Raw genomic sequence first — 21,542 nt, forward strand, 5'->3', positions numbered from 1 at the left:
TCCTACCTGTTTGGCCCTGTCCGGGGGTTTCATCGGATGGGGCCACAGTGTCTCCTGACCCCTCCTGTCTCAGCCTCCAGTATTTATGCTGCAGTAGTTTATGTGTCGGGGGGCTAGGGTCAGTCTGTCACATCTGGAGTATTTCTCTTGTCTTTTCCGGTGTCCTGTGTGAATTTAAATATGCTCTCTCTAATTCTCTCTCTCTTTCTCTTTCTTTCTTTCTTTCTCTCTCTCGGAGGACCTGAGCCCTAGGACCATGCCTCAGGACTACCTGGCCTGATGACTCCTTGCTGTCCCCAGTTCACCTGGCCGTGCTGCTGCTCCAGTTCCAACTGTTCTGCCTGCAGCTATGGAACCCTGACCTGTTCACCGGACGTGCTACCTGTCCCAGACCTGTTGTCCCAGACCTGCTGGAACCCTGACCTATTCACCGGACGTGCTACCTGTCCCAGACCTGCTGTTTTTCAACTCTCTAGAGACAGCAGGAGCGGTAGAGATACTCTCAAATATCGGCTGTGAAAAAGCCAACTGACACTTACTCGTGTGTTGCTGACTTGTTGCACCCTCGACAACTACTATGATTATTATTATTTGACAATGCTGGTCATTTATGAACATTTGAACATCTAGGCCATGTGCTGTTATAATCTCCACCCGGCACAGCCAGAAGAGGACTGGCCACCCCTCAAAGCCTGGTTCCTCTCTAGGTTTCTTCCTAGGTTTTGGCTTTTCTAGGGAGTTTTTCCTAGCCACCGTGCTTCTACACCTGCATTGCTTGCTGTTTGGGGTTTTAGGCTGGGTTTCTGTACCGCACTTTGAGATATCAGCTGATGTAAGAAGGGCTATATAAATACATTTGATTTGATTTGATTTAATTTAACTGTTGAAAGGAGGAAAGAATGAAGCAACAATAGAGAAAGAGAAGAGGTAGGCTAATAACATTAAGGGAAATATGTTTAACCTTTATTTAACTAGGCAAGACAGTTAAGAACAAATTCTTATTTACAATGACGGCCTATCCCGGCCAATTGTGCGCCGCCCCATGGGACTCCCAATCACAGCCGGATGTGATACAGCCTGGATTCGACCAGGGAATGTAGTGACACCTCTTGCACTGAGATGCAGTTCCTTAGACCGCTGCGCCACTCGGGAACATGGCCTGACTAATAACTAAGGGCAGGACACTGTGGCAGGTAAAGACTGGCAGACAGGTCCTACTATATGGTCCAACAGGTCTCCAGAAACTGACTATCAGAGGCTGTTGTGGCTACCAGCAGGGTATCTGTACTAGGGGCAGACTTGTCAGAGGAAACAGTCTCTGGGTCTGACACAGTCTGAGACTGGAAGGAGGGAGCGCTCTGGGCTCCATTGGCAGGAGCTGGCTTGATCCCTAGAGCAGGGCCAGGTAGTACCTCTATGACAGCGTAAAGGGCTCTGGCTCTGGCGGAGACCCCCCAACCGGACCAGGCAGGGACCTCCAGACGAGGGGAAACTCAGTCTCAGGGTCAGGAGCCAGATCTGCAATAATGGCTCTATATAATACTGGAAGCTTACATTTTTTCTGGATTTGGGGACTATGAAAAAAACCCTGGTAGCATGTCTGGTGGGGTAAGTGTGTATGTCAGAGCTGTGTGTAAGTTGACTATGCAAACAATTTTGAATTTTCAACACATTAATGTTTCTTATAAAACATTGAATGTTAGCTAGAGACTGGTATTCAGGCTAGTCCATTTCCCCTTGACACATGAATATCTTACATGTCGTTCTCACACACACTTGGTTGTGTATGCTGGCTACACATGTATAATATACAGTACTTACAAATCAAATCCGCTTGCTGTGTAGAGCATCGTTCAGATGCCACCCTTATCTTTGATTTCACACTCAATTTGCTGAGCCAATCAAACGGCTGTAGGGAGAGACTTACTTCACAGCTACATCTTTGAGCAAGCAATGGTACTGACACACACAAGGGAAAACCTTCATATAGGTTAAGTTAATCTCACCAGTAGATTCACTTAGCTATGCATGATGATACATAATGTTATTACCTCCAACCTTGCAAAGGTGTTTTCCTGATACTGTTCTGTGTTTACTTTCACTTTCACTGGAGGAGGAGTTGCAGAAAGACTAGCAATTGTCCTTATCTCTATGGGAGGAGCTCACAACACAAAGCCACATTCAACATTGGCCAACAAGGTTGCAGAACAGAGCTTGTTATTTTTTAAACTATCCAATGTACTAAGTTACCATGCCTCTCTTGAAAACGGTTCCTAGCTTCAAATAATGCTTTGCCACACATCATCCAGAGGTCCATCACCTAGCCTCACCTAGCCAGACATTGCTGCCATGGCTCATGTTAACAGTTACCTTTCTATTCTACTGCTATTCTTTACTGAGGGTGAGTTACATCAGTTTTCATATGAAGTACTTGATAAGTCTGTAGGTCTAAAATGTAAGTTATACAGTATAATACATTTCAGAGTTGTGTTTCATTATGAGATGTAGATAACTACACTAAAATGTATAGGTGCATTATACATCAATTGTAACTGCATATAGTCCTTAAAGGAATACAATTAATTCATTATTATTATATAATAATTAAAATTATTATTATATTATTTGAAGCTAAGGTGCCTTTTTTACGGGTGAATGGCCGGTCCAGTCACCATCAGTATACAAACATCCACATCTTCCTGTTCTATACTGTTTAAAAAAAAATTGAACTTAGAAAAGTCCTTGTAGCTTAAATATCCAAGTTGCATTGACATTTGAATTGGGAGATTTTTGAGCTGACATTGAATCCTCAGTTTAAAATACTGTGTTGGCTTAAAATACGTGTCTTATTAACATATTTCCCAATGTCCCTCTCTGCAAGATGTATTTTACTTTATTTTTGTACATTTACTTGCCAGGGACCAGTTTACAGTTTAAATATATATTTCAATAGCTGCCATATGATGCATTATATCAGCTATAGCAAAAAAGTGGATTTGTTGTCAGGACAGAAAAAAGCACTGTCCAGTCAATTAATTGGATAAAAACTGAAACTGGAAAGAAGTCAAGGGGGGCTGGACTCTAAGTACAACATTAACATACGTGTTTCAAACTTCATACACACAAAACAGCCTAGAAATGATTTTATTAGGATCTCTTTTAGCCCACCAAGGGCTAGTCTTCCAAGAGTCCTTTGAAATGTACAAACATACAGAATGGGAATTGAAATGATAGATGCAATACTGCGTATACCTTTAAATGTATTTATGCTGTTGTTTAGTCCCTTCATAGTGTTCACTGCAGGTTGCTAAAATGTAGCGCTATATTAGATGTGTGTACTAAACAGCCTGTAACTTTCTTCATGCAGGGCTCTCTCAGCTGGTGAGAACACAGCAGTTTGTCACAGCAACCCTGGGAGAGGATGCTCACTTCAGCTGCAGGCTCATGAAACCCAAAGACGTGCTTCAAGTCACCTGGCAGAAAGTGACACCAGGGGGGACTGAAAATGTGGCCACCTACAACAATCGATTTGGACCAGTAGTCAACCCACCTTTTCAGAGGAACGTGGAGTTTGAAGACGAGGGTCTGCAGAACTGCTCTATCGTCATCAGAGGAGTGTCAAGAGGAGACGAGTCCTGCTACAAGTGTCTGTTTAACGCCTATCCAGAAGGAGCTATCAGCGGCAGGACCTGCCTCCAAATTAATGGTAAAATATGATCACTGTAAGGAGGGGTTAATTCACTCTAAAATCCAAATTGTATAATGTGGATTCACCTTAACATTAGACTACTTTTGGGCCTCCCGAGTGGTGCAGCGGTCTAAGGCACTGGCCGGCCAGGATGTCCTTGTCCCATCGCGCTCTAGAGAGTCCTGTGGCGGGCCGGGCACATGTACGCTGACATGGTCGCCAGTTGTACAGTGTTTCCTCCGACACATTGGTGCGGCTGACTTCTGGGTCAAGCGAGCAGTGTGTCAAGAAGCAGTGCGGCTTGGCAGGGTCGTGTTTCGGAGGACACATGGCTTTTGACCTTCGCCTCTCCTGTATCCGTACGGGAGTTGCAGCGATGGGACAAGACTGTAACTACCAATTTGATATCATGAAAATTGGGGAGAAAAATGGGTAAAAAAATTTATAAAATATATTAGACTACTTTTGAGGTCTTAAAACAATGTCTCATATCCCTTTAAAACAGGAACAATGGCCTCCAAATGCCTTCAATCCATTGTTCTACCTTGACCTGTGTGTAAATGATTAACCCAGGAACAATTCCCTCAAATCATCATGCATCCATTTGACCTTGATGTACATGAAAACATTATAGTATTTACATTCACTGTGAACTGTGTTTGTTGTTGTCCTATAGAGCTGTATGGACCCTCACTCCTCATCACACAAACCAACAACAGTCACACCACTCTGTCCTGTTCTGCTACGGGACGACCTGCTCCTACAGTAACCTGGGACCACATAGAAAACATCAGTCTAGACAAATCCAGCATGGCTGATGTCACCCATTCCGATGAAACAGTCACTGTCACCATAACTGCCATGGTGGCAGCGTCCAGTCTACCTGACAAAGACACCAGGGTTAGGTGTGTAGCGTCATCCCGTGGTGCCGTCAAGGAGGTTTCCATGGTGATTCCAACTAGGGATCAAGCTTCATTTGCAGGTGAGAAATGGTTAGGGTTAATACCACCATAATATATTGACATGATCAGGAACATGATGAAGTACTGCCTGTGTTCATGATGAGGTACTGCCTGTGTTCATGATGAAGTACTGCCTGTGTTCATGATGAAGTACTGCCTGTGTTCATGATGAAGTACTGCCTGTGTTCATGATGAATTACTGCCTGTGCTCATGATGAAGTACTGCCTGTGTTCATGACGAAGTACTGCCTGTGTTCATGATGAAGTACTGCCTGTGTTCATGATAAGGTACTGCCTGTGTTCATGATGAAGTACTGCCTGTGTTCATGATGAAGTACTGCCTGTGTTCATGATGAAGTACTGTCTGTGTTCATGATGAATTACTGCCTGTGTTCATGATGAAGTACTGCCTGTGTTCATGATGAGGTACTGCCTGTGTTCATGATGAAGTACTTCCTGTGTATTTCTGTGCTAGGTCAATCTCAGGTCTCTGATGATGACAGGATCAGTGGTAAGTGGTTGTTATTCTAATAATGACAGGCCATAATCAACCTATTGACTGACTCTTTTACTGTTCAACTTTCAGGTGTAGTGCAGAGACATATTTACATGTATGAGGCGTTGGTGTGGTGTACCTGTGAATTTGACCTCTGTCTTCTGTCATCTCTCTCATTCACAGGTGCAGTGGTTGGTGCAGTGATGGGTTCAGTGCTGGTTTCAGTGTGTCTCATTGCTGTATTCTGTGTAATATGGCTGCAAAAGAGGAGAAAAGATACCTCTTCCAGGTAGATAAAAACTATTACCTTGAAACTGAACAGTTACTCTGAATTGAATGTGATTTGACTGCCAGTTGTTTACCAGTTGATCTCTAATTTGATGTAGAAAACCCCCAGTTCCTGACCCTGAAATCAGCCCAACTCCCTTAAAGACACCAGCAACATCCAAACAGTAAGATGCTCATTCTTATGAACATTTAAGAGATTATGATGGATACCTATTTGAAACATGATAATTACATTTTCTGAGAATATGTGCTATACAGGTACATTCTTCATGATTAAATAATTGTAATGAATGAATAATGAATCAGATGATGTGGTTCTTGTCAGTATATTGTTGATTTTGATTTATTTCAGTGTCACACCAACCTCCAGTCCATCACAAATGTGAGTATCTCTTCAACATTTTTAGCAGCTTTTTAAGATAAATAATAATTATATAAAAAATAAAAAAACATTTGTTTTTTCAGGTCACACTTGTCAACCAGCTCAACAGTCAAGCGTAGGTTGACTAAGAAGTAGGTTAACTTTCATAGTCTCTTAAGGTCTTCTGTAATCTCTCTCATTGATCAAGAAACTTGGGAATGAAACTTGGAAATGTATTTCTGTGGTGTATGTTTCCTGCCGGTACATTGTCTGTTTTGATCTCTTTCACATCAAGCTCCAGTCCGTCACAAATGTGAGTATTTTTACAACTTTATTTGATTATCCCGATAGAAAGAGTGAAACGGACAATATTGAGAATGTTACAAAAGCTTTTTGTATAAATTAACAAAAATTTTAACATAAAAACATTTCCTCTTGATTCAGGATACCATCCCTCAGCTCGTCTGAGAAGCGCAGGATACAACCAGCTCAGGAGGCTGTAAAGAAGTAGGTTTACATCTTCATTCAGCTCCTCAGCCAAGTGTATGATGCAACAAGCACAAGATGTTGTAAAGTAGGTTTAAGTTCTCTTGTTTTTTGGGTGGGGTTTTTATACCGTATTCTCTCATTGAACAAGAAGCTCTGGAATTATGTTTTGAGGTGGTAGTCATGGTGACTGCATACATGCAAATGAGTTGCATTTGTTGCATTGTTGTTATGTTATGTTATGTTACTCACATCACTAATATAGGATACTCCATTCAGTTGATATTTAAATGACCTTCTTTCATACAGATTATCTCCTGAGAGACCAGATGACCTGCAATGTAGAAGGTGAGCTGAAATCATTAGAAATAATTACAAAGATGCAGTCAGAAGTACATCTTTTTTAAAATAAATATCTATGCCATTTTGTTGTATCTATTTTAGGAAACTTTTAGAGGGTGAGGAGGACTGAGTGACTACCATACTGTCTGTCACACATCTGTGTGGTTCGGAGACTGTTTCTATCCATAGGCATTGTGGGTACTGAATAGTGGACTGAATGGTTGACACACAGGCCTGCTGGTTATTGTATATATAGATACAGTATGTATGTAAATATATTTTGTAGTTGATTAATGATGAAACATGATAAATCCACACTACACTTGTTTTGTTTTATTCTTCACTTTTTTAAATAAATCAAGTGTTGTGATATTATAACCCACACAATATCATAATGTAGACTACTTTCATGGTGTGTGTTGTTGTGTGTGTGTGTTGTTTACTTTCTTCACTCTTTATAAATCAAATGCTGTAAGATACACAATGTTGTGATGTCCTTTGTTGTCACTGTGTGTTTGTTTTCTACTTTTATCAATACAATTTTAAATAATGTTGTAGTGTATGTTGTGACATCGCTTGTTATACAATGTGTCATAAATCTGCTGCTGGGAATGCTTAAAAAAGGAATTGTCTTTGATTCTTCTGCAACTCAAGAGACCAACCGAAGTTACAAACAAGTGCCACTAGGGGTCACCTAAATATAATTTTAGGGAGAGAGGTCGTATTGAAATGGGTTTGATACTGTAGTTTTGCAGCTGACTCTCTCTGACATCTCATGAAGAGGCAGAACGCATCACACCCTGGTCTGTTCAGTTTAAAGATTGTTGAAACATGGATTTGATAGTCAGCGTACCAGATTGTTTTACACCATACAGAGGACTGAATTCAATAATTCTCACTAACTTCATGGTCATGTTAACTGACTGATAGTATCTCATAGAACAAAACGTATAAGATCTCCGAAGCCTGTGTTAACCTCTGACGTTATTTTCAGCGTTTATTCCAAAACCCTATTCTTTCCCCATTAATGTTCCCCATAGGAATGGCTGAACAATTTTACCCATAGGAAGGGCTGAATGAACCAGAGGTAACTCATTTTTCCCATAGGAAGGGCTGAACGAACCAGAGGTAACTCATTTTTCCCATAGGAAGGGCTGAACGAACCAGAGGTAACTCATTTTTCCCATAGGAAGGGCTGAACGAACCAGAGGTAACTCATTTTTCCCATAGGAAGGGCTGAACGAACCAGAGGTAACTCATTTTTCCCATAGGAAGGGCTGAACGAACCAGAGGTAACTCATTTTTCCCATAGGAATGGCTGAACGAACCAGAGGTAACTCATTTTTCCCATAGGAAGGGCTGAACGAACCAGAGGTAACTCATTTTTCCCATAGGAATGGCTGAACGAACCAGAGGTAACTCATTTTTCCCATAGGAAGGGCTGAACGAACCAGAGGTAACTCATTTTTCCCATAGGAATGGCTGAACGAACCAGAGGTAACTCATTTTCGGTTTTTAGGACTACAAGCTGGCGAGCTCTATAACCTGGAAAAACTCCAAACACCTTTGACAGAACTACTGAAATGCAAAAGATGTGTACCTCCATGATGTGAAGAAAATGTATGAAATGTATGCATTCACTACTGTAAGTCGCTCTGGATAAGAGCGTCTGCTAAATGACTAAAATGTAAGACTCACAGGTGTAGTTCCCTTCATCAGATGATTGTATGTTGGTGATGTGTAGAAACACTCTCTGTCTGTAGTGTAGAATTAGACTTTACAATACAGTGTCCTTATTACTGTGTAGGCCGAACTTCTGTAAGTACAGTGTAACAAGTACTGTAATTACTCATTGTTACCCTGTATTAGGGTTAGGGTACAAATTAAATAGATCATGCAATATCTCTTACCGTCAACAGCTGTGAATCGACCCCACAGCACCAAAAGCAGAGCAAGTCTGGATACACTTCCACACTTACTGACCAACAGCAGAACCAAACGTTGACCCGACACTTCCTGCTCAGACCGACTACAGATATGATGTATTTACTCAGTAGAGGAACACAATAAAAACTTAATCCAACCAAAGTGATGCTCCTTTGACTGGTTCCTCTTGCACAGGGGTTTCTGAGAAAGATCAAATATTAACAACTGTAACGTTTAACACTAGTTATTTTAGAGGCCTCTTCAGTGGACTAAGCAGAATGTTGTAAATGTGTGAAACTTCCTCCTCAGCAGGGTCATTGTAAGCTCACTTCCATTTTAATTCCAGATCAATTCAGAAAGTAAACCAAATTCCAATTCTAATTCCAAATGTTCCTAATTGAAAGGCACTGAAGAGCATTGGAATAGGACTTCAAATTGGAATTTCAGTGTACTGCATGAATTGACTGGAATTTAATTGGAATTGACCCCAACCTTGCGCCTCAGCATTAAGTGTCCCGCTTGCGTCGCCTCATTAGCTTTTGAGGTGGCGTGATCAGCTAAGATGCATGAGGGAGAATGGTCACGTGTGCTAGCAAGGCCCCAAGTTCGTGCCAGGTATGGGCTGAATCGGGGGAAGCGGTAGTCGCTAAGCACCTTTTCAATAAGTAAGGGGCAGGAGATGCTGCTGTCTTGTTAACTCCACAATCTGGAGATTGTGTTTCAGCCCAGTGGTAGTCCCGCCACAAACTGAGGTACAAAGACATCATAGCGCAATAATACAAAATAAAATACAAGAAGTGCAGAATATATTTGGGGTTATGACGCGGTAAGACAGTTGGGTAACGTCATTTGGACTATACATCATAAGAGCATTGTAATATTGACATAATATCTACATAACAAGGCAGTGTACTTTTTGCAGTTATGACAGGTGTCAGAACATATGTTGACTTAATGACACTTCCCACTTACGCAAAAATTGCTTCTCCTATCAGGGTTTCTTCTGTAGAACTACAACGTGTACACATTGGCTGTTTGTGTTGATTGAAACTAACCATAACCTGCATCAGTTCTACACTTGATAAAAACACCTTTCAGCCTTGTGGTGGTGCAGAATCTATCATTGTGTCTAAAGATGGAAGTAGACCTGTTGATGTGTCTGATCATAAGACCTCTCTGTGGGGCTCCACAAAGACCCCAGTCACAAAGACCAAGATGCGCTAGGAGAGGTGCAAGTGTTTCTGTGAAACAGTAAGACAGGTAGAAGCTAGACAACAGCACCACTTCCTCCTCTCAGCTCTCAAGGCCCATTATAACCAAGTCAAGCCAGTGAAATGAGCATCACTTTGGTTTGATTGAGTTTTATTTTGTTCCTCTACTGAGTAAATAACGTTGCATTGAATTCATATCTGTAGTCGGTCTGAGCAGGAAGTGTCGGGTCAACGTTTGGTTGTGCAGTTGGTCAGTATGTGTGGAAGTGTATCCAGACTTGCTCTGCTTCTGGTGCTGTGGGGTCTATTCACAGCTGTTGACGGTAAGAGAGATGTATCCCATGATCTATTTAATTTGTACACAAGCCCTGAACCTTACAGGAATACCTACAGGAGTTAGACCTACACAGTAATAAGGACACTGTATTGTAAAGTGTAACCAAATAGTTCACTAGTTTTAATACAGTTAGTCAATAAGAATAAACTTTCTTTTTTACTTCCCTACCACTAGCTACTCATGCTCTTAATTAAACACAAACACAAAAACAAAATGCCAACTATACAAAACATTCTCTAAGATGGTTGAAACATTTCCAAATTCTGTCAAATACAGTATGTCTATCTGGCTTATGTTTGATTTTATAAGTCTAATGGGATGTAGCTAGATAGTAACAAACTGGAGGTTTGAACTGAGGGTAGAAATGGGGCTTTCCAGTTAATGGCTTTACATTGTTTTGCAGCAAGTATACCTAGATTACAAAACTTTCTCTGATATTGATCCCCAATATTTACATTTCCCAACAAACATAATCGTGAAATGATTGCACATACATTATCCTAGAATGGTGTCAGTTTGTCACAGGACCACAGCATATGTAATAGAGTTCCTTTGTACTTTTTGCATCTCCAACAGAGATGTGACATTTCTGGGTGACATTACATGCATTCTGGCAGGAGTATAGTAAGTCCTATAAATGATCTTACATTGCATTAGTTCATGTCTTTAGTTGTAGGAGCAGGTATGAACATTTTCACGTATCTGTGACCAATGGTGCTCCTCAATTTCTTCATTTATATCTGTTTACCATTTGTTCATTATAGGTTCTGAACCATCAGGTAGAGTTTCAATCAGCTCTTGATATAACTTGGCAATCAACTTCTTTGTCGTAGCAGCTTCTTTCAGTATGTTTTCTATGCTAGATGCCTTAGGTTCATCCAGATTCTGTTGAAGTGATTGAATATGATTTCTGAGTTGTGAGAACTGAAAGAAATCGGCCTTGGATAATGTAATTCATTCAATGACAGTATATATCCATCATAGTAAACATGTTAAAAATTAATGATGCCACTTCGGAACATGACTTAAAGGTGTCATCACTAAATGCTGGAGGTAAGGTGGTGTTATTCCAAATAAGGGTGCCTGGCAATGTTGTTTCTTTCCACCTCATGAATTTGATGGTGGTATGATAGATTACATTGAAAAAAACTGTGGAGATTGTCTGAGGACATCCTATTCCTTATAAACCCTGTTTGATCTGAGTGAATTAACCTTTGCATTACTGTTTCTATGCCAATGAAAAGCCAATACCTTAGCAATGATTTTGTAATCCACGTTCAAAAGTTATACTGGGCAGAAGATCCGCATGACAGTGGATCATTATCTTTCTTCTTAAGTAGGGTGATTTTAGCCAGACATAGTGACTGGGGAAGTTCATTTTTCTCTAGAGCTGCTGTGAGCATAAGTAACATAGGCCTTAGTAATCTGGGATTAAAGTGTCTATAACATTCCACTGGGAATCCATAATTACCAGGAGATTTCCCAATCTGTAGATTATTTATGGCCTCCAACAGTTCACCTGGGGAAATGTTTTATCCATATTCCTTTTCTCTGGTTCATTTATAATTGGTCAAATGGCCTTATTGAGGAAATTGTCTATATATTCCTTTCAACTTTTGTTTTCAGATTGATACAGTTTTTCATAAAATGTTTTAAAGACTGAGTTAATTTCAGAAGGATCCATTCTTATGCTACCATCTGGGGTTTGAATGCTATGGATGGTATATTCCTCTTTCTTAATTTGCCAAGCAAGCGTTTCCCCTGCACTTTCACCTTGCTCAACATATTGTTGCTTGGATTTTATGGCAGCAATCTCTGCAGATTGAGAGTTTATTGTGTTATATTCAAGCTTCAAAGTGTTCAACTGTTGAAGGGTGTCAACATTTCTATCTAAACTGTGTTTTCTTTCTAAGAGGTGGATTTTCTGTTCTAGTATTTCTAATTATTTATTGGTCTTATTTTTCTTATGTGAAGAGTAAGACATGATACAACCTCTCATGTATGATTTAAGAGCTTCCTAGACTACAGTTGAGCATACTTCATTGTCCACATTTATTTCCAAAAACATGTCTGTGTGTTGCAATATGAGGTAAACTCCTTATCTCCAAGAAACATTGTGTTGGATCTCTATGTCTCTGCTATTGGCATTGGAGGTTTGAGCTTAAACGTTAAAGACAATGGGCTATTGTCCGTAATTGTTCTAGGAAGGTATTTACATTCAGAAACACAGTCAATTATAGCCAAGTTTACAATAAATAAGTAAATGACTGAATATGAGTTTTGGAGGTGAGAGTAATAGGAGTATTGTCTTTCAGTTGGATGTTTCTATCTCCACAGTTCACACAGACCCATCTCTTTAATGTTGTGGTTTAATACCTTAGACATGTTAGGAAGAGGATATAGTTTAGTTGATGACTTGTCTAGAGTTGCATCCCGTACACAGTTAAACCCCCCCATATTATATTTATGTTACATTGAGATAGTTTTAGTATGAGGTTATTAATTCACTTTGGGTCATCTTCATTTGGGCATTAACAATTCAGTAAAGTGACTTTTTACCATTATAAAACATCCATTTGTGTCTGTAGTAATTTCTGTAGACTGAAATGGGACTTTTTATTCATGAGAATTGATAGTACTACTCATGCTCAATCAAACCGATCTCATGAAATAATATACTCACAAACTTTTTCCCTTCCTGTTTACAGTGACCCAAGAGAAAACATTGGAGACAGGAGGAGCAGATGCCACTCTTCTCTGCCCAAACCAAACTCTCACTGACATCATGACAGTAGTATGTCACAAAAATAGAGTTATAAGTGAGGGTCATGAGTGTAGAGTTTCACAAGACTTTGAAACAAATCATACCAACAGCTCTTGTGACCCCAGAGTCACACTGCAGATAGAGAATGACAGAGTGTTTCTACACATCACCAACATACAACCATCTGATGAAGGGAACTACACCTGTGATTGTACATATTATAAAGGCAGTTCTGATATAAACATACATATTTCTGTCAATGGTAAGTGTTTGGTCTGATGGGATTGTTCACAATCATTTTAAAATGAACTCCAGCATATCTTATCACCACATATTTAGTGGAATGCCTGTCATGTGCTTACCTTTATGTTCTGTCAGTGTTTTGTGGTGTTGTTTCGAACCGCATGGCCGCGGAAGGAGACAGTCACAATAGAGCCATCATAATATATTTTCCCCTTTCTCAGGAAACCAAGTGCAACAGGCCACAGACAACAGTCTCTTCTATTGGGGGATGATAACAGGTGTTGCAGCATGTGTAGCTGCCCTGGTGTTTGGTGGCGTAATCATGAGAAAAATTCATCTCAGGTACGATAATTGTAACAGCTGTCGTCAGGAATGGAGGACCAAAACGCAGCGGGTTGTATACTCATCTTCTTTTAATAGGAGAAAGAAGGAAAACCAAACCGTATACAAAAATCACAAAAAATGATGAATGACGAAATACAGTCTTGTCAGGCATAGACAGCTAAACAAGCACAACCTCCCACAAATCACAAACACACCCTAATATATAGGACTCTCAATCAAAGGCAACTAGACAACCCCTGCCTCCAATTGAGAGTCCACACCCCAATTAACTAAACATAGAAACAGACTAACTAGAAAGAACATAGAAATAGACTAACATAGAGCAGTGACCAAAAAACCCAGAAATAATAAATCAAACACCCTACTACATAAACCATCACCCCGAAACACATAAACAAAATACCCTCTGCCACGTCCTGACCAAACTACAATAGCAAATAATCTTTATACTGGTCAGGACGTGACAATAATACCAATAGCCTGGTTAAAGAGTTGCTGTAATGAGTGTTTGTCAGCTTTTTGGTATTTTAATAATTACTTGGAAGCACTGTAGTAAAAATGGTGCATTCTCATATACATATCAGATCTACAATGAGGATAGAGTACTGAATTGGTGTCTCAGAAATACATGCAATGATATGAGTTCAGGTGGGCCTTCGCTCTTCAGCAAACAAAGGAAAGGAGGGGTGCTCAACAACAATGATGAAAAGCATGAGAAGGGCTTACCAAAGAAAAACATCCAAAAGGACTAAATTGAGGCAGAAAGTAATTGGAAAGGCAGACATGGATTTATTTTAGGTCACTTTAATCCATTTTATTGGATGATAACAGGTGACAGTTGAGTGCCCCAACTCCTTTCTGTCTCGAATTAGTCCTTTTGGAAGTTTCTATGTAAGCCCTTTACATACAATACTATATATCCTACTGACACATTTTAAATACCCAAACACAATGTATAACACACAGGCTACTTGACCTACTTTAAGTCTGACTCTATGAGTTTGTGCTGATCACTACCCCCTGGGAAAAAACTGGATGAATCAGTGTTGTTTACACTTCATTTCAACAACAAAACAAAATGTGAAGACAACGTGGGACTGATTGGATTTGCAAAAACTAATCAATGTAAGGGAATTTCCTATTTTTCCCACCAAACTTTTAACCTAAATCCAAAAACATGGTGCCATTTTTTGCTGAATTCATGTTGAATCACGTTAGTTGACAACTCAACCAAAACGAAACTAGGCTAGATGTTCAACTGACATCTGTGACCAGTGAGTAGTTTCCAATAGCTGCACTGTTGTGGCTTCTCACTTCTCATTTCCTGTCAAAAACGAGTGTGGTAAAAAAAACACGTACTCTGCCCACAATCATTTAGCTCCGGAAAATGTGCTGTGTAAAACAGGTTTCATTTGGTGCCATGTTAACTCTTGTTATTTTTTGCTCAACAGGAGAACACAGCTACAAGTGTCTGGAACCGTCAACGAGGTGCCACAACACTGCTTGCTGTTGCCTGTTAGTCAGATGAAGGCATCTGGGTCCTCATTTATAACCGTTGTGTACATTTCACAATAAATATCTGCTTGCATAATTTCAGAAAAGTCTGCACACGTTCAAAAATATTGAGATGTATAAACTTGGTGGTTGCCATACATAAGCATGTTTCCTGTTATAAGTCAGACCGTCCTGAACCTGTGCGCGCGTGAATGAGAATCTGCCTGAAAAACGGCCTTCATTCACCATTTATAGTGACAATAACGCCTTTTTTTGCTGTGTACTTTGGAAGTACTGGAATTATACCATGGTAGTTTCCAAATAGAAATGGCGAGTTTGATCAAATGTCTCTGGAGGTGTTGGCAGAATGTTTTAAACGTTTACAGTGACATTTGCTGTATTTGACAATTTCTGAAGAAAAAAAACTATTGCAAATTGTTGGGGACCTCTAAACAGATTGTTTGAATTCAATAATGTATTTTTCATATGCTGCACTGACCTCAAATTCTGAAACATTGTCTACTTGGAAACAAATGACAACTATAGTATAGGCCTACTTACAGTGGTATTCCACCCAGTGGTCAAAACCTGGTTTGAAAAGACGTCAGTATGACATCTTTTTATGACGTCTTATTCTGTCGCAAACTGGATGAAATAGGACATTTTTTAACAGATTTTTACTGACCAGAATCTGACGTCTTTTTCTGACCAACATGTGACCATCTGGTCATAATTGTGACCACTATATTATGTGCTATATTATGTATCCTACTGATCATAGTAAAGACCTCATCATAACCTGGTAATGACCACCTGACTACAGCTTATTACCTACACTCTTAGAAAAAAAGTGTTCCAAAAGGGTACTTCAGGTGTCCCCATAGAATAACCCTTTTTGGTTCTAGGAAGAACCCTTTTTGGTTCCACGTAAAACCCTTTTGGTTTCCATGTAGAACCCTCTGTGGAAAGGGTTCTACATAGAACCCAAAAGGGTTTGTCATGATGCTGGCCTGTTGGAGGTTTATGACCCCCATAAATTCCTTTCCCCTTTTTCCTCTCTCTACTCTACCAATGTGACTATTGAAAATCCCTTCGTTAACATACAGAGTCTGGTGACATCAAAAGATGGAAAACGGAACCATATTTCGGTAATCCAACCAGTTGAAAATATGCGATGGGACTTAATGAATATGATGTCAGATCAGTTGACGTCTGAGACATGATTACTGACGATAGGACGACATAAACTGTATCTTGGAAAATCTACATATTCTAATTATCAGATTCACATGGAATTGTTGTGCAATTTAAATGTTTAAATATTAAACTATTTGTGAAAAGATGAAATGTAATTTTTAACTTCTTAATGAGAGAACGGTTTGTCAGAAGAACACCACTCTGCTCACTCAGAGGCCCCGCCCAAGTGAACAGACATGGGTTGTAAACTATGAAACACAGCCCTCTCTCCCAATCCTATATAAGCCCCTTGACGAAAATGTAACTTTCTGTTCCGAGGACGTTAGGGCGACGGTGCTACGTTAAAAGGGCTCAGATAATAACCTGTTCCGAGGACGTTAGGGCGACGGTCCTACGTTAAAAAGGCTCAGATAATAACCTGTTCCAACGACGTGTGGACTTGAGGTTCCCACGTTGAAAAGACAAATACCACCTACAGAACTAAGCCAATTTTGGGGGCCCTAACGAAATTACGACCAATCTAATTAAGCGCAGCTTAGACTAAATATTTATTGCATTTTCCTTTTTCAAATGGGCGGTAATTTAGAATGCATAAGATACTGTATTTACGATAGCATAGCTTCTCCCTTTGTTACTCAGTCTTTCCGCTCTTTCACTCAAACCCCTCCCCCTTTTCTTTGTGTAACCAGCCGCTATATCGGCTCCGTTCACCAGGTCCATCAATGTATGATTGATTCTGTGTATATGTAAGTCTGTGCGATTATTTAGGTATTTAGTAAATAAATAATTAAACCAAATTTTGTATTGCTAATTCAATTTGTTAGCCAGGGTTCATGAAGATAACCAAGAATTTACAACTTTCAGATGAGACTAAACAAGGTGAAGATTAAATATTGACTGCTATTGATGTAGAAGATTACTAGGTCTTTAAGAGTTTATTCGGAAGATAACAGCTCTACAAACATTATTTTGTGGTTCCCCGACTTTCTAGTTAATTATTTACCTGATTAGCTTAATCAGGTAATATTAATTACAGAGAAATTATTTTACAGAATAGCATGTCATATCACTTAATCCGGCATAGCCAAAGACACAACAGGTTCTACCTGGAACCAAACAGAGTTCTTCAAGAGTTCTCCTATGGGGACAGCCAAATACGTTTTTTCCCCTAAGAGTGTAAGATCTGCAGAGGATGAAGTTGGACATTGAAAACATTGTTCATTACATTTCTATTTGTATCCATAGTTACCAATTAAAGTTAACCTGCAACAGTGGTGTGATGGGCTAGATCCTCATCAAGGACATCTGAGCACAGAAGGCGATCTGGAGCGTAGTGGTCCTCTTGAAGAGTGGTGTAATGGGTCAGATCTGGAGCAGAGTGGTCCTCTTGAAGAGTGGTGTAATGGGTCAGATCTTGAGCATAGTGGTCCTCTTGAAGAGTGGTGTAATGGGTCAGATCTGGAGCAGAGTGGTCCTCTTGAAGAGTGGTGTGATGGGTCAGATCTTGAGCATAGTGGTCCTCTTGAAGAGTGGTGTGATGGGTCAGATCTGGAGCAGAGTGGTCCTCTTGAAGAGTGGTGTGATGGGTCAGTTCTGGAGCATAGTGGCCCTCTTGAAGAGTGGTGTGATGGGTCAGATCTGGAGCATAGTGTCCTCTTGAAGAGTGGTGTGATGGGTCAGATCTGGAGCAGAGTGGTCCTCTTGAAGAGTGGTGTGATGGGTCAGATCTGGAGCATAGTGGTCCTCTTGAAGAGTGGTGTGATGGGTCAGATCTGGAGCATAGTGGTCCTCTTGAAGAGTGGTGTGATGGGTCAGATCTGGAGCATAGTGTCCTCTTGAAGAGTGGTGTGATGGGTCAGATCTGGAGCATAGTGGTCCTCTTGAAGAGTGGTGTGATGGGTCAGATCTGGAGCAGAGTGGTCCTCTTGAAGAGTGGTGTGATGGGTCAGATCTGGAGCAGAGTGGTCCTCTTGAAGAGTGGTGTGATGGGTCAGATCTGGAGCAGAGTGGTCCTCTTGAAGAGTGGTGTGATGGATCAGATGAAGTGAAGACAATCAGCACATTACAATTTTATCAAGTTAATATTTTATAAGCAAACTAGAAAAGGACACTCTTGAAGAAACGTTGTACTCAGCCAGTTAAAAGTATTTCCATGGTACTAGTTGAATAATGCTGTGGCAGTTATAGCTTAGAGATGTATTTAAAAAAAATACTTTGCGTCATTCCCCAACACGGCTCAGGGGCATATTTTAGGACTTTCCAGAAGGCCCATAACACATCAACCTCCTGAGTTTTCATGACACTTACTGTAAGCATAAAAATATTACTTTTTTATGATTTGCATTATGTGGGCATGCAGAACATAACAGTAACACACAGTAAAAGATTTGTAACAGTGAGAATCTACTAAAAGTGGTAGCAAAGGCATGTTTGCTCTTCTGTCCCTTCATTTTGAAGTGGGACATTAATCCATTGGTCATCAATCAGAAATATTTTAAGAAAGAGGTTATTAAAATTAGACAGTAGTTCAATAATGAAAATGTTGAACTCCTCTCTAAATGGTCAAGTTTATCTTAATCCTAATACATGTTGTAATATTCAAACTTTTTTTATAAACACACAGCTCCATAATCCTGAGGTCATTGTCCTGGACAAGGTTCCCCAATATAGGACAGCGTGGCAGTCTTAAAAAACAAAGTTAAATGCAAAAATGTAAGTATGTGTAAAGAGGCAATAAAGCGACAGTAAAATATTATATTGTTCAAAAGGTTATGCGTCTGTCATATAATTCCTGCAACAAACAGTGTTAGAAATTGATGTAATTGGTATATCTCTTCCTCTTCTCTACTTCTGCATGTGTGTGAGTTTGAGGGAGCGAAAGAGAGAATGAGCAAGAGAGAAATGGGAGAAACTTTACATGACTCACCAGGGGAGGTGTTTGTTCAATCAGGAAACTTTACATGACTCACCAGGGGAGGTTTTGTTGAATCAGGAAACTTTACATGACTCACCAGGGGAGGTGTCTGTTGAATCAGGACACAAGGCTTTTGCACCTGAAAAAAAATCTGAGTTAAAATAGGATTTGATTTGCTTTACAATGTTATATTATTAGAAGTGGTGCTTTTTCAATTAGATCTACTTACACTACACTCTTAGAAACAAGGGTCCAAAAGGTTGTTCAGCTGTCCTCATAGGCAAAGCCTTTTTGGTTCCAGTTTGAACCGTTTTGGGTTCCAGGTAGAACCCTCTGTGTCAATTACTATGGATTTAAGAAGGGGTGGTCCTGCGCTCTCAATTCCCTGGGATGTGGCAGAATAGGTCACTGGTAACTGAGTGGGTGGCCAACCACCTCTGTAGAGGCCATGCATCAGGCCATTGACATGTTTCAGGAACTGTAAAGACAGAGACAAATCAAGGTCTTCACTAAGTTACGCTTAGCCTAGCAAGTACATTGACTATGTTGCCCTTCAGCAATATGTCAGTTAGGCAGGCAGGCAGACAGACGGAGAGAGATAGAGAGAGATAGACAGCAAAGCATAGGCTATTTCCATTTCTTAGTCAGCAGGCTGGATAACTTCTCTACTCCTTCCCTTTTTTCCCTCGTCCATCCAAGTTAGAAGATTCCTGCAAGAAACAGACATTTAAGAATGAACAAAGACGTTAGAATGCGTGTTGAGGGGGAGTCGGGATATGCTAAATTTATGGTATTCTCAAATACAAAATACCCCAAAATACAAGGATCTCTGACGAATCAATAAAAACTTCACATTCATATTGGGAGTACAAGTTTCAAGAATTAGCCTAGCTTACTGTTTTACACACACAAGCAATCTAGGTTTCGTGTTTTCATGTCTCTCTCTTCACACACACACACACACACACACACACACACACACACACACACACACACTTAATATCAATTAACTAAACAGAAATCTAAATGGCAGCGCCTACAACAAGTCAAAATGGAAATGTAGCTACCATGTCCATGGAGGATTATCCTGAGAGCTAAGAGAGCGCTAGCTACAATTATCCAGCTAAACTAGCAAACTAGCTAACTGATAAGGCAATTTATATGCTTAAAGGTAATTATTAAAGAATTCCACCCTGAAACGTAACTATTAGTGATTACTAGTTTATGTAGCATGTATAATGAACGTAAAGTACTAAATGTAAGTCCAATAAGGTTCGGTAGAGACATGTGAGGGAGAGAAATGTGTGTGTGTGTGTGACTAAGAAGATACCGAGAACAATTAAACTGTGTATGACTTGACCTGGCTAGAACTCTGAGAAACTTACGATAGGACATGGAGTCCTTTCAAGGTTCCTCTAATCTCGGGGGGATGGAACTGCCAGTTTGGTAATGATGAACAGTGGTGAGAACCATGGGGAAGGATACATTTTACCTACTGTTCGTGTGTATGTATGTGCGTAGGCTATCTACTGTTTGTGTGGAGGAATGCGCGTAAGTAGGGAGTGAGTTATAAAATGGCATGTCTTTGTATTGTGGACTTTCTCGTGAATAAACTGTACGAACCTTTAGCATAAGCTGAGTCTTTGCCTAATTATCATTAAACCCAGGGTCTTACAAACCTCGGGGATTGGTCAAAGCTTATTGATTGTTAGTTATTATCATTGGGATTGAAAATTCTTGTGACACTAACTACAGTAGCTAGCTAGCAAATAACTTATTTCCTTGACGTTCTTCTCCTCAACAAACCGTCACTTTACTTTCAAAAGTAAAACAAGAATGCAGGACAACAGGGATTATCACTAAGCAGTCAAATCTTTTCAAAGTTTTGTCTGTACATTTTGAGAAACTGTTGTTGATTTCCACCTGTGTGTTGTTGTGTAGTTTACCGGGAGCTCTGTCTTAACTGCCATATGGATAGTGATGGGGTGTCACGGCTGTTGTCGGTGAATGAGGACCAAAACGCAGCAGGTACGTGAATGCTCATCTTGCTTTTTAATTATCTTTCAAAACGAACATACAAAATAACAAAAACACGAACGATCAACAAAAACAGTCTGGTAAGGCACAAGGCGAAACACAGAACAATCACCCACAAATCACACATACAAACACACCCTAATATATGGAACTCTCAATCAAAGGCAGATAGACAACACCTGCCTTCAACTGAGAGTCCCAACCCCAATCAACCAAACATAGAAACACACAACCTAGACTAACCATAGAATTACTAAACATAAACCAAAACCCGGAATTACTAAATTAAACACCCTTTACACAAACACACCACCCCGAACCACAGAAAACAAATACCCCCTGCCACGCCCTGACCAAACTACAAAACAATTAACCTTATATACTGGCCAGGACGTGACAGTACCCCCCCCTAAAAGGTGCTACCCCAGAAGCACCTTAACAAAAAATAACC

At 40.1% G+C, this 21,542-nt stretch overlaps 1 protein-coding gene and 1 long non-coding RNA gene across 7 annotated transcripts in view; one reads left to right on the forward strand and one right to left on the reverse strand.

The window, feature by feature from the left end:
• Positions 1 to 15,125, forward strand: part of LOC106596683 (uncharacterized) — a 32,029-nt gene extending 16,904 nt beyond the window's left edge. Inside the window, exons 3-15 of one of the 6 annotated variants that reach the window (XR_014381002.1) lie at positions 3,368 to 3,706; positions 4,365 to 4,670; positions 5,126 to 5,161; positions 5,330 to 5,435; positions 5,533 to 5,598; positions 5,787 to 5,816; positions 5,900 to 5,947; positions 6,091 to 6,108; positions 6,240 to 6,302; positions 6,591 to 6,629; positions 12,806 to 13,123; positions 13,326 to 13,446; positions 14,901 to 15,125. Coding sequence is in view for 4 of the 6 variants with exons in the window: in XM_045699392.2 (XP_045555348.1) it covers positions 2,350 to 2,401; positions 3,368 to 3,706; positions 4,365 to 4,670; positions 5,126 to 5,161; positions 5,330 to 5,435; positions 5,533 to 5,598; positions 5,787 to 5,816; positions 5,900 to 5,947; positions 6,091 to 6,108; positions 6,240 to 6,302; positions 6,591 to 6,629; positions 8,543 to 8,693 (1,254 nt within the window). In the remaining 2 variants the exon portion in view is untranslated. Of the gene's footprint in view, positions 1 to 2,187; positions 2,402 to 3,367; positions 3,707 to 4,364; positions 4,671 to 5,125; positions 5,162 to 5,329; positions 5,436 to 5,532; positions 5,599 to 5,786; positions 5,817 to 5,899; positions 5,948 to 6,090; positions 6,109 to 6,239; positions 6,370 to 6,590; positions 6,630 to 6,725; positions 7,251 to 8,542; positions 8,704 to 12,805; positions 13,125 to 13,325; positions 13,447 to 14,900 lie in introns of those variants that run through there. The other 5 variants (XM_045699392.2, XR_014381003.1, XM_082963071.1 and 2 more) reach the window with 5 other exon arrangements.
• LOC145861154 (uncharacterized) lies at positions 13,500 to 19,982 on the reverse strand. Its single transcript, XR_014381004.1, has 2 exons — positions 19,284 to 19,982; positions 13,500 to 19,193 (listed from the first exon to the last, which is right to left on the reverse strand). It is a non-coding gene; the product is annotated as an uncharacterized LOC145861154 (long non-coding RNA).
• Between the last annotated feature and the right edge of the window lie 1,560 nt (positions 19,983 to 21,542).

The sequence above is a fragment of the Salmo salar genome, chromosome 16, assembly GCF_965601325.2.
Source record: "Salmo salar chromosome 16, fSalSal1, whole genome shotgun sequence".
In the NCBI taxonomy this organism is placed as follows: Eukaryota; Metazoa; Chordata; class Actinopteri; order Salmoniformes; family Salmonidae; genus Salmo; species Salmo salar.